Genomic DNA, 12,512 nt, shown 5'->3' on the forward strand with positions numbered 1-12,512 from the left:
CTTTATTCCTCAACATAATCAGGCATAGAAAAGAATGTTGCATAAATTAAAACCCAGCGGGCGAAAACAAATAAAGCAGTGAGTAAACTCCAGACAAAATGTTACAAAATCGTGGATTCAGATTATATAGTTTTTAATTACCGTAAATGCTAGAAAAAGCGCCGCTCTCGAATAAGCGCCGCCGTGGCTCTTAATCAAGAGTATATTATTATTACCGTGTGTGTAATTAAACAATTTGGGTTTTAAATACAATGTAGGCATATACAGTGTTAAGATAATTAAATAATACAATGGAAACACAAGTATTTCTTTATTAGTAGCCTATTTATTTACTATGACATTGGACCTATATACATACTGTACTACGAAAAAATGTGAGATGTACATGGGAACGGGCATGAAAAGCCACACCAATATTTCTATTTATGAGCGCCGCTCTTGCTTAAGCACCGCACTGAAGCCTCCAAATATGTTAAAAGCGCCACAGCGCTTATTCAAGCATTTACATAATAAAGACATTTTTTATTCCTAAATAAAAAGAAGTGTTAAAAAATTGTATTTGTATATTTTATTAAGTTGACTTTTATTATATAGTTGAAAACTAGGCCTATTTACATGTCTTTCCTCATATTCACTGTCACTAATGTCAATATTTTTGATAATTAGAATTTATTTATTTTAAAAACAAATGAAAATGTTTCTTTCACCACCCTGAAGCAGACCTAGCTTCTCCTTATTCGGTTCAACTTAAAACAACACTAACAAATAGAATACATTAAGACATACCATACAAACAGAAAAAAAAAAAAAAAAAAAAAAAAAAAAAAAAGAAAAAAAAAAAGACAATGTACATTTTAGATACCTATAAGTTTTTGCTATAATGCTAAAATTAATCATGTATCTTTTCTGTGTCAATGCAATGACAGGTTACAGTACCGGATGACGAGGATACAACATACTGGTGTACGGCGTTTGAAGTACCTCAATTCGAACGACCTGTGCACGTAATCCGAGTAGGTATACTTGAATTAGTTAATAGGGAGTTTACGCAAGCTTATCAACACGATAACGAATACGGTTAGGCCTACGTCATAAACTTTTTGGACAACCCTTCACATACAGTAGCGTAGTAGCTGTCACTACGTAGGCGATTCAAGCCTGTTGCATGAATCAAGGATCATTGAGCTCGCACAGCATATTGTCAAGAATAGTTTAGGCACGAATGAATAATTGATAATGACGTATTCGTATTCGTTATCGTTGTCATAAGGTTGTGATTAAATCTCCCTATATTCCATCACACAAATTGTAATTACAGCAACAAAATACTTACTTTACCTTATAGCATTACCGTATTAAGCAAAATGAACTGAAATACCTTTATTTTAAAAATAGATTCTATGAATTATACAAATACAATATGGAATGTACATGGTGCAAGATGTATTAGTATTAAAACGACTTGTAAGTATAGCAAAAACAAGTTTGACAACAAAAGAATAGTGCAAGAAACATACAGATGACAACTGGGAGGCCTACCAAAACAAATGAATCCAACAAAACAGATCAGATTAGCTCAGTCGACTAATCTGGTGGTAGCCACAGTATGTGCGCTGAACCGTGGATATTTCTAGGTCCCCGGTTCAATTCCTATTGCTGTCTCTCCTTGTGTTTCAGCTGGAGGGCTGAAATAAAAGTTACAATAGCGCACCGTCTTCAGGATGAGACGTTGAAGCCATTGGACCCTTATGCATTTATGGTGTTGGATTACGTTTTAAGTACGTTTCTGAATATTTCAGTCATCGAAATTACATTAGGGCCTATTTGATTCATTTTTTTTTCAGTACGATGCTCTTGTTCAAGAGGGTCATGAAGCTGTCGTACATCACATGCTCGTGTATGGTTGCCGTGGTAATCTCTCGACCGTTCGTGGTTGGTCAGATATTTGTGAAAGGGAAAACATGCCTCCTGATCTATCCAACTGTTGGACAGTAATATACGCATGGGCAATAGGTGGTGGGGTAAGTGAGAAATAAATATGGAATAGAATAAGTTATTTAGTCAATGCAGCATGGCTTGGTTTACTCTCAAGAAAGTTGAATAGGTCGCACATTGTCGCAGTTTGTCAATACATAGATCCAATGTACAGCTAAGTTCATACATCACCTGCGTCTGTATCACTTCGCAAAAAGCGCAGCAATCTTTTACATCAGATGATATGTGAATTTTGTCTTCCGCCTGATTAATTACCGGTATCAAATCAATTTCGATTTTGTATATTGGGAGGATTCGTACACTTTTCTATAATTTGTTTTTTTTTTAAATTAATTGTTTTAGGCCAAACAGTGAATTTAATTACTATTCAAAGTACCATATACCTTCGCAAGACAAACATAAACACAGGACGCTCTACATAGATTAAGTCTCATTAAGAGGATTACCGAATGGAGTTGTTTAGGTCGTTAGAAAACTCCTGTTACCGTGACAAGAATAAAACTCAGGACCTTATTGGAAGGCTAGCATGTTAACACACACAAGTTATTCAACTCCGCTCCATTTTAAACAATTCTTCTAAAACGTTTACTATAATTTATTGTATCAGCGTATATTTTTTTTAATGATACCAAACCTGTTAATTTCAGTCGTTCGAGTTTCCAGACCACGCTGGTTTCCCACTTGGCGGAGAGAATGATCCAACATTCCTGTACATCGAAATGCATTACGACAATCCCGCATTTTCCTCTGGTAAAGAAAATGTACCGATTAGGCTTAACGTTAATAATTTGTTTGGTATTTTTGTTTCAGTTGGATAAATAAAAAAAAAATAATACAAAATACCAGCATCAACACTGTCATCAACCACAACAGCATCAACACATAAATACCAGTATCTTAACAATACCATGGATCAATTTCGGTATCCACTCGCCCGTCGACAAAGCATTATGGTAGTCGTTCTTTCTCTTGGGCTTCTGTTTTTCTTTGGAATGCTCTGCCTATTACAATCCGACAGGCAACTTCCATTGATGATTTCTAAGGCAGCTTTAAAAACTCACCTTTTTAACTTGTATTTTTCTTAATTTTTATTTATTTTTTCCCCGAATTCTATTTTTACTGTTAAGCGCATTGAGGCTTTAGCATAATGCGCTATATAAGCCAAAATTATTATTATTATTATTATTATTATTATTATTATTATTATTATTATTATTATTATTATTATTATTATTATTATTATAAGCGCATCGGTGGAGTAACAGCCGAATGGAATGTTAAGGAGTTAATAAGTAAAATGGGTAAAAAATATAAATGTATAAGTCAAAAAAGGTAAAATTCTATATAGTAAAAGCACATTAAAATATACAGTACATGAAAAAAGCTCATACTAATAATAATTTCATAATAATACTATTGTAATTTATGTTATTATTATCCACAATTATCATCAGCCCATCATTTAATCAATTTTTTTAGTTTCATTAGATTCATTATTATTATTATTATTATTAATAATAATAATAATATTATTATTATTATTATTATTATTATAAAAAAAATACTTATAATGGTCACATTATTAAGAAGACACAACAATAATTGTTACTTAACCAATATCCTGAGGCGCGTGGAACGGAGAGAGTAGAGAAAACAGTAGAACTTATACATACTGTTTGTGGTGCTGAACTAATAATAATAATTCAAATAATAAAACATTAAATAGTTAAACCGTTATTAAATTTTTAATTATTGTTTTTCTGTATTAAGTAGCTTTCAAAATGGCAGTATTCAAGTCATTTAACTTTCAAAAATGCTCACCGGCACGTACATTATTGGTCGGTTCCAGGCCCTTACGATTTATGTGCATAAGGGGGTCTTTCCAACTGACCAATCAGAACGCTTTATTTTATAGTTAAGATTACGCTCTTGTCTTACAAACACGCAAGGGCGAATGAACTCTCGGAGTCAACAGTCAACCATAACTTAGTTTAAGGAGTAGGAGACTTTAAGCCACACATTATTTTGATATTTTACCAGTGGCGTTTCCAATATTTTCTTGAGGGTATGCTGCAGTTTTGTCCCATCATACACGACCTGCTTACTGTTGGTATATAGGTACAGGAGTGAGGTATGCACTTTATGCAGTTACTGCTCCAATAATCATAAGTTTCTACAATAATGCTGTTTTATGGCCCACAACTTACCACCCCCTCCCCCACCTTACGATCAGACTAATATTATCCATGTAGAGGGGCTTAGCAGAAATACAACTTACGAAGTAGTTTGTGATGAAAATATTTTGAGAAGTAATTAGCAGCAAGGTGTTGAAGTAGCAATGCCTGTCTGTACTCAATATTTGAGATTCATTTCATGATATGCTTTGTGGCTATAGGGCTTGTCTGAAGACGTCTACGTGTTTGCAGTTATGCTCCATGGTCACATTGCAGGTAGTATTTATTTACTTATCATTATTACTATTATTATTCAATTATTACAATAGTTGTTTTTGTTGTTAGTAGTAGTAGTGGATAAGATATTTCTTATCTTGAAATGCTAAAATACAAATACCCGAAAACTGAAATAATTTAAATGTGGCAATTAATCGTTATTTTGATCATGGTAGTAGCAAATATTATATTTTTATAGCTCAGCAAATTACTCTCCAGCAGTATCGTGACGGCAAGCTGATCGACGAAATTAGAGATGATAACTATGATTTCAACCTACAAGAAACACGTGTAGTAGTACCAGAGAGAACATTCAAACCGGTAAGAACAAAAGAAGAAAAATATGCTCCCAGCAGGAAGATGTCTATTGCCTATTGGGCCTACTGTACATTACTGTATCTCGAAACGAACTATCACGTTCTAGAGGGCATAAAATTTGTTCGTATCGAACGGGTGCTGCGTCTCTATGGCGCATGTTCGAGTTTAAAATGCAAGTTTGTTGAGTTCTGAACTGCGTTCGTTTTCCAATAGGGCGCTCCTACTCTGTAGCACTGATCTCTGCTATAATAGCTTGATTGCTCATTGGCCAATCCTTCTACAGAAAAAAAGTGAGGCCTTCGACGCAATGTTGGAGGGCCTAAGTGACGTACCTGTTTAGATAAGTTTCTTTTTGGCATTTATTTAAATTATAGTTAAAACTATTGATTCTTGCAATACTTTTCAATAATAAATTGAAATTTAATGTAAGATTTTTTTTCAGACTATCCGACCACTGCGACTGTTTATGCAGTTTAGAAAAGCGCGAGCGATATCGCGTTGTTGACGTCGATCCTAACAACGCAAATAACTTTGCTTTCGCTTTTTTAAACTGCATGAAAAGCCACGTCAAGGTTAGAAAAATAATCATTTCGTTAAATTCAAGTTTATTATTAAAATGTTTTGCAAAAATCGTTATTTTTAACAATAATGTAAACAAATGTCAAAAGAAACTTGTCTAAACCATGTCTAAACCATACAGCTATTAAACAACTAGAGTGCCGACAAGATGGAGAAGCAATGCAAAGTTGTATACCATCCAAGATGGCTGCCGTAGGAAAGCGCCACCTTTAGGCTTAGTATATATATTATTACCATAAATAAGCCCTCTGGCAGATTATTATTTCATTAAGGATAATTAGTATTGATAATAAAAAATTATTAAACTATCGTAGCCAAAAGAGGCCAAGTAGAGCATCTTATTCAAAAATTAAAACAAACTTAATCGTGTACAATTATAGAGATATAATAAGAATACTAGAGCGCTAACTGCAATGTATTCGATGTCCGAAATACGCAGAGCTGTGTGTGTGTACCATCCAAGATGGCTGCCATAGATTCAGCCTATCGAATTTCGCATAAGCACTATCATTTTCAATGGCGCCCTCAATTTGCACAGAAAGTTCAGTACAGCTAGTTACCCGTATGTGTGAAACTCGAGCGTTGCGGTGTATGTAATATACTTACACGATTTTAATTTTTTTTTTTAATTTTTGAATAAGATCATCTACTTGGCCTCTTTTTGGCTACGATAGTTTAATAATTTGTTATTATCATTGATCAATAACAATTATCATTAATGAAAAAATAGTCAGTCAGAGGGCACATACACAACTCTGCATTGCTCATAGAGCTATTAAACAACTAGAGTGCTGACAAGATGGGGCAGCAATGCAGAGTTTTGTATGTGTACCATCCAAGATGACCGTCGTAGTAAAGCGCCACCTTCAGGCTTAGTATACATATTATTACATATTAATAAGCCCTCTGACTGACTATTATTTCATTAATGATAATGAGTAATGGTAATAACAAATTATTAAACTATTGTAGCCAAAACGAGGCCAAGTAGAGCATCTTATTCAAAAATAAAGTACCAAGGAACGAAATTAAAATCGTGTACGTTACACCCAAACACCGCAACGCTCGAGTTTCAAACATACGGGTAACTAGCTGTACTAAACTTTCTAAGTAAATTGAGGGCGCAATTGCAAACGATGGTGCTTAGCGAAATTTTATTTGCTAAATCTATGGCAGCCTTCTTGGATGGTACACACACACAGTTCTGCGTATTTCGAACATCGAATACATTGCGGTTAGCGCTCAAGCATTCTTATTATATCTCTATGGCATTGTTTCACCATCTTGTCAGCACTCTAGTTGTTTAATAGCTCTATGTGTACAATACACTCATTCACCTCAGCGCTCGAGTTTAAAACATACGGGCAATTAGCTGTACTAAACTTTCTGTGTAAATTGAGGGCGCCATAGTGCTCAGACGAAATTTTATTGGCTGAATGTATGGCAGACATCTTGGATGGTACACACACACAGCTCTGTGTATTTCGAACATCGAATACATTGCATTTAGCGCTCTAGTATCCTTGTTATATCTCTATGGTCTAAACTAACGTCTCTTAGGCCCTCCAACATGGCGTTTGGCGGCATCACTAAACCCAGCCATGAGCAATCCAGCTATTATAGTAGAGATCAGTGCGCCGTAGTATGATGTTCCACTTTATTGGAAAGCTGCTCTATCTTCTGCTATTTATTATCTTTGGTAGTAGTAGTAGTAGTAGTAGTAGTAGTAGTAATAGTAGTAGTAGTAGTAGTAGTAGTAGTAGTAGTAGTAGTAGTGGTAGTAGCAGTAGTAGTAGTGGTAGTAGTAGCAGTAGTAGTAGTAGTAGTACCCATCATGCACCTTCACCGGATTTACTAGCTCATTCAGGGGGTTCACTGCCAGACAATAACATAATGTTTATGCCCCCGAGGGGACAATAGACACAGCAACTTAATTTTGCTTTAAGTTAATTTTGTTATAGCAGTTCTCTAGATACATATCGGGCTTATACATTTCCGATGGTGTTCTAATGTTATTTGCGTTAAGCTGGTTTTCCACTAGGCGAATTTATTTGCGCGAACCAAAGTGTCGGTTCGCTTCATGAGCTCTGATTGGTTGCTCATTTTTTCGCTTCGCAAAAACTCCGATAGGAATGTGAACGCGCATGCACACGAACCGATGTTTTCGATTCCCGCGAATAAATTCGCTTTTAGAAGATTGAAATAGGAATGATGATTTTCCCCTATCTGACGTACTGATTGCTCAATACGTACTCCACCCAGAATAAATAAATCAATAAATAAAAATAAAAAAAATGTTGTATATGATTAAGGCAGGACATTATAATTCCAATATTATTGCTGATCTGTTACATCTTTTATATTTATTTTTATATATGCTTTATACAAAGATGTTTAGAGTTTAGATTTTTAGCGTTTAGAGACATGCCACTTGATAATGGCAACCCTCCTAAGTTAATGAACGTCTTGTTTGTATGTTTTTTCATATTTGCTTTTACCTGGATAATGAATAAATCTAAACAAGGGGAGGGGGGCATGCATTTTACAAAATTACAAATAAATGGGGGTTAAGACAATGCCATTTCCGACCATTTGGAAGTGCCATGAACAAAAACAATTTGTTTTTTGTTAATATCGATCACCTATGTGTAAAATTGGCTTTCTGACCCCCCCCCCCCCCCCCCCCCCCCCCCTTTTTTTTCCCACCCGTTTCTTTATTTCGAATTCCAGAACCTGCCACAGATTTTGCTATATAATCATCATCTATCAATGAATCGCATTGGTAGAGTATTAACCTAAATTTTACCAAATTTAAAATGGGACATAAAGAAAAGTTTAAATGCTAAATTTGTGTCTAACGGTGCCATTCCCGGCCAAGTAGAATTGTTGTTGACGTAATTTCGTTCCTCAGCCCCAATCATAGATGGGCTGAGATGGTTTCTACAGTATTTCGAATTCCAGTATCCACTGTTTAACCTTGTACTTTGTGGCGAATTGTCTTCTATCTATAATCTCAGTATCGACAATTAGTAATACTTAGACATGAAGGTCCCTAAAGACTTTTAACGTGTCCAGAGGGGGTCTGCGTATGTAAAAGTTTGGGAACCACTACACTAATCCACCGAGCTTGTGCTCGATCTTGTTTCGACAAAAATATTTGCGAAGTCTGCCAATACTTTGTTGATTCCTAAAATTGTCCTAATGTGATGCTCATTGTGTTAGAGAAAGTAAAAATGTAGAAGCAATATTTTTTAACTATATATAATCTAACCTAATATTCAGGGCGATGCCTATGTAGTGACGTGTACGTACAACACAGTTGGTAGAGAAAACATTACTGTGGTAAGTATTCTCTATTATTATTATTATTCTTATTATTATTATTATTATTATTATTATTATTATTATTATTATTATTATTATTATTATTATTATTATTATTATTACTATTACTATTACTATTACTATAATTATTATTATTATTATTATTATTATTATTATTATTATTATTATTATTTATTATTATTATTATTATTATTATTATTATTATATTATTATTATTATTATTATTATCACCATTATTATTGTAAGTATTTTCTATTATTGTTATTATTATTATTATTATTATTATTATTATTACTATCATTATTATTATCTTTATTATTACTATTATTGGCAAAGCATGTTTTTTCGTTTAAAATGTAAAATAGAATGTAACTACCTATACGTATTTACACGAATTAAGCAATTCAAACAATGAATAATATTTTTCAATTATATTATTTTATTTAGGGAGGTGAGGGCACGAGCGAAGAGATGTGTGTAGTATTCTTGTTTTACTATCCAAGCCAACCTGATCTCGCATACTGCCTTTCCGCATCGAGTTTTGAGAGTATCTTTGAAACTTTTGAAATTCCCTACAACACGGATGCGTAAGTTTTAGGATAATATGTCAATTTATATTTTGAACTGCGCATGTACGTATCCAAGGTCAATCAATATAAGCCTATGTTGTGTGTATTTTTGTTATGGTCATTGACCTTGATATAGGCATGCGCAGTTTAAAAGAGAACTAGCAAAATGATTTTTTGTTTTAGAGGAGATTTTTGATATGCCATTAATAATAGAATCAACATTAAAATCGTTATTTGGCAATTGTTTAGTTACAGGCCATTATATGCGATTTTACCGTGACGTCACTGGCGAAAAAAAGTAACAAAAGATTGTGTATATAGCGCCGCGTAGGGTATCCATCGCGTACGATCTTTGCGTGCATGCTGTAACTATGGTTGTTGTAACTTGCATATCAAGTCATAGGCCACTGGCTATGTTCTCACACGGCAACTAACGGTTAGCAGGATCTGCATCCTGCTAACCGTTAGCTGCCGTGCGTCCATGCGAGAAATTCCCGATCCGGATACCAACAATATGATGATCGAATCACTGGCAAATAAGAAACTGGAAATTGTAAACGCGTACGTGTGATTGGTTGATGATAGAAACGCCCTCAACTTGCTAACCGATAGCGCTTGCTAACCGTTAAGGCCAACTCAGACAGCGTCGGCCGACGCAGCCCGACGCGATTTGTTGTCGCGTCGGGTCTGTGTGAGTTGAACGCAGACGCGATTGTGTGCGTCGGGGGCAGTCGCGTAGTAGAATATAAACGTGTTTAATATTTCTCACGACGGCTAAAGACGGTCCCCGACGATAAATCGGGTCGGGCTGCGTCGGCCGACGCTGTCTGAGTTGGCCTTTAGCGTATCCGGATACCGCTAACGGTTAGCGCTAACCGATCGGGCGTTCTCACGCAGGTGCTAACGGTTAGCGCTAACGGTTAGCTCCCGATCCGGATACTAGGGCTCTCGTGAGAACCAAGCTTATAACTGCATAAGCCGTTGTCAACAAATGATTTACAACCATGGTTACAGCATGCACGCAAAGATCGTACGCGGCGGATACCCTACGCGGTTTTATTTGCACGATCTTTTGTTACATTTTTCGCCAGTGACGTCACGATTAAATAGTATATAATGGCCTATAACTTCATAAGAAATTGCCAAAAAACGATTTAAGGTTTACTCTATTATTAATGGCATATTAAAATTCCCCTCTAGAACAAAAAATCATTTTGCTAGTTCTTTTTTAAACCACGAATTGGCATATTGCAATATATAATACAATAAAACGATATAGTACTCCACAGCAAAAAGATTTATCACCGAAATGCATGGTGGGTAAATGTGTATAAAATGCCGTGCATTGAGCCAAATTAAACGAGGTGCCGCGTACGACTGGAACTAAACACATTGCAGTAAACCTGTCATCTAATTTTTATTGGAAATGAGAAGGGGAACGTGTACATCAGGGGCTGCATAAAATCTATGATGTATTTTCGCTTCACTTTTGCTGGGTGTGGGGGGGGGGTTCTTGTGTATTTCTAGTGTATTTGGTTGAGATGTAAGATTGGTATGCAATAGCTAATGTAATAATAATAATAATAATAATAATAATAATAATAATAATAATAATAATATGTAAATATATCAACCCATGACGACTGATTGTTTTATATATAAATATGGGCTCTCTCATTGGGAATCTAAACTCAAAACTATTCCTGATTTGTTTAGTATTAACTAGTCAGTGTTTGTCTGTATGTTTGTCTGTTAGCAAAATTGCAAAAAACTAGGGAGGATCACCATAACATGTAATGGAATGTTGCATAATAATCTAAGAGGAAGATAATTTAATTTTGGGGGAAAAAGTCAAAGGACAAGGTCAAGATCACAGAAATAGATGTTGTTTATCCTTGAGCCTAGAAAAAAAAATAACGGAATCACCCATACACGACCTGCTTGTTGTTCGGTATTTAGGGTATATGTGCTCTATGCAGTGACTACTCTAGTTTGTTTTTCTGTTTTATAATGGAAAAATTATACAATCTCATAATTGTTTTTGTCTATTTTCTTTTATTTTCTTTTATTTATTTATTTATTTATTTTTTTGCTGTTAACCTGTTCCATCTGTTGTATTTAGGTCTTTTGAAACTGTATGCGTTCTCTGATCATTCATTATTAAAATAGTGTTATTATAATAAATGTGTACGTTTTGTTTTCAATAGGGAGGAGGAAATTTTTGGGTATACTTACCGATACCTAACGACACAGGTGAATTCAGAAAACTTGAGGAATGGTCTTAGGGTAATCTCGAACACAGGAAAACGTTACAACTACTGCTACAACGATCGTAACCAATATATTGTACGTTTTTATAGAACAATTAATGAAACTACTACTACCACTACCGCCTACAGCCGCCACCACCACTACCACCGCTAATGCTGCTGATGCCGCTGCCACCGTTGCTGCTGCTCCTGTCGCTCCACTGCTGCTGCTGCTGATGATAATAATAATAATAATAATAATAATAATAATAATTATTATTATTATTATTATTATTATTATTATTATTATTATAGGTTTAATACTAATACTAATTATAATGTTGATAATAATATAATAATAATAATAATAATAATAGTAATAATAATAATACCCAAAATTTCTAATTTTAAGTTTTATTTCCAAATAAGACAAATAATACTACACTACCTAGGTAATCTGCCCAAGTATGAAAATAGAATGCAAACATAACATCAAAAAAGTGACCCACGCATATAAAATACAAGGAACCATCAATTACTATACTTCATAACCTCTTATTAAGAAAACTAGGGTTAACATTGAATTTTTATTCAAAAACAATAAGCTCCCTATTTTTTATGGATTATGACGAAATATGAAATCTTTTTTTTTTTTTGGCCTACTTTGAATTGACTAATTGAAAACGGTAGAGAATGTATGAAGTTAGTACAAGCACATACTTTCTGAAATTACCAGGGCTTAGTACTTATTAGCTCTAGTCATCATTCATGGGATGTGTCCAAATTTTGGTGTACAATGACATCATCGTGTCTATATAAGGGCACATCATTCAAACTTGTCACATAACATAACATAAGTTGGCCTTCAGTTTTTTTAATATGGTGTTTTATATAGTATTTTTTAAATATTTTCTCTTTGTATTTGTTTGTATTTTATATACTATGAAAAATACACTCAAAATATTTTCTGCAAAGAACAAAAGTTGAAATGAAATGAATGAATGCTC

General features: G+C 34.4%; 1 protein-coding gene across 1 annotated transcript in view; it reads left to right on the plus strand.

The window, feature by feature from the left end:
• Positions 1-11,602, plus strand: part of LOC117108384 (DBH-like monooxygenase protein 1) — a gene marked incomplete at its 3' end in the record, with an annotated part of 22,673 nt that extends 11,071 nt beyond the window's left edge. The window contains 8 exon segments of the mRNA XM_033250383.1: positions 927-1,013; positions 1,845-2,021; positions 2,643-2,756; positions 4,391-4,445; positions 4,645-4,766; positions 8,625-8,684; positions 9,135-9,274; positions 11,464-11,602. Coding sequence (XP_033106274.1) covers positions 927-1,013; positions 1,845-2,021; positions 2,643-2,756; positions 4,391-4,445; positions 4,645-4,766; positions 8,625-8,684; positions 9,135-9,274; positions 11,464-11,602 — 894 coding nt within the window.
• Positions 11,603-12,512: the final 910 nt, after the last annotated feature.

The sequence above is a fragment of the Anneissia japonica genome, unplaced genomic scaffold (assembly GCF_011630105.1).
Source record: "Anneissia japonica isolate Jap-2015-1 unplaced genomic scaffold, ASM1163010v1 scaffold426_len1935630_cov189, whole genome shotgun sequence".
Classification (NCBI taxonomy): Eukaryota; Metazoa; Echinodermata; class Crinoidea; order Comatulida; family Comatulidae; genus Anneissia; species Anneissia japonica.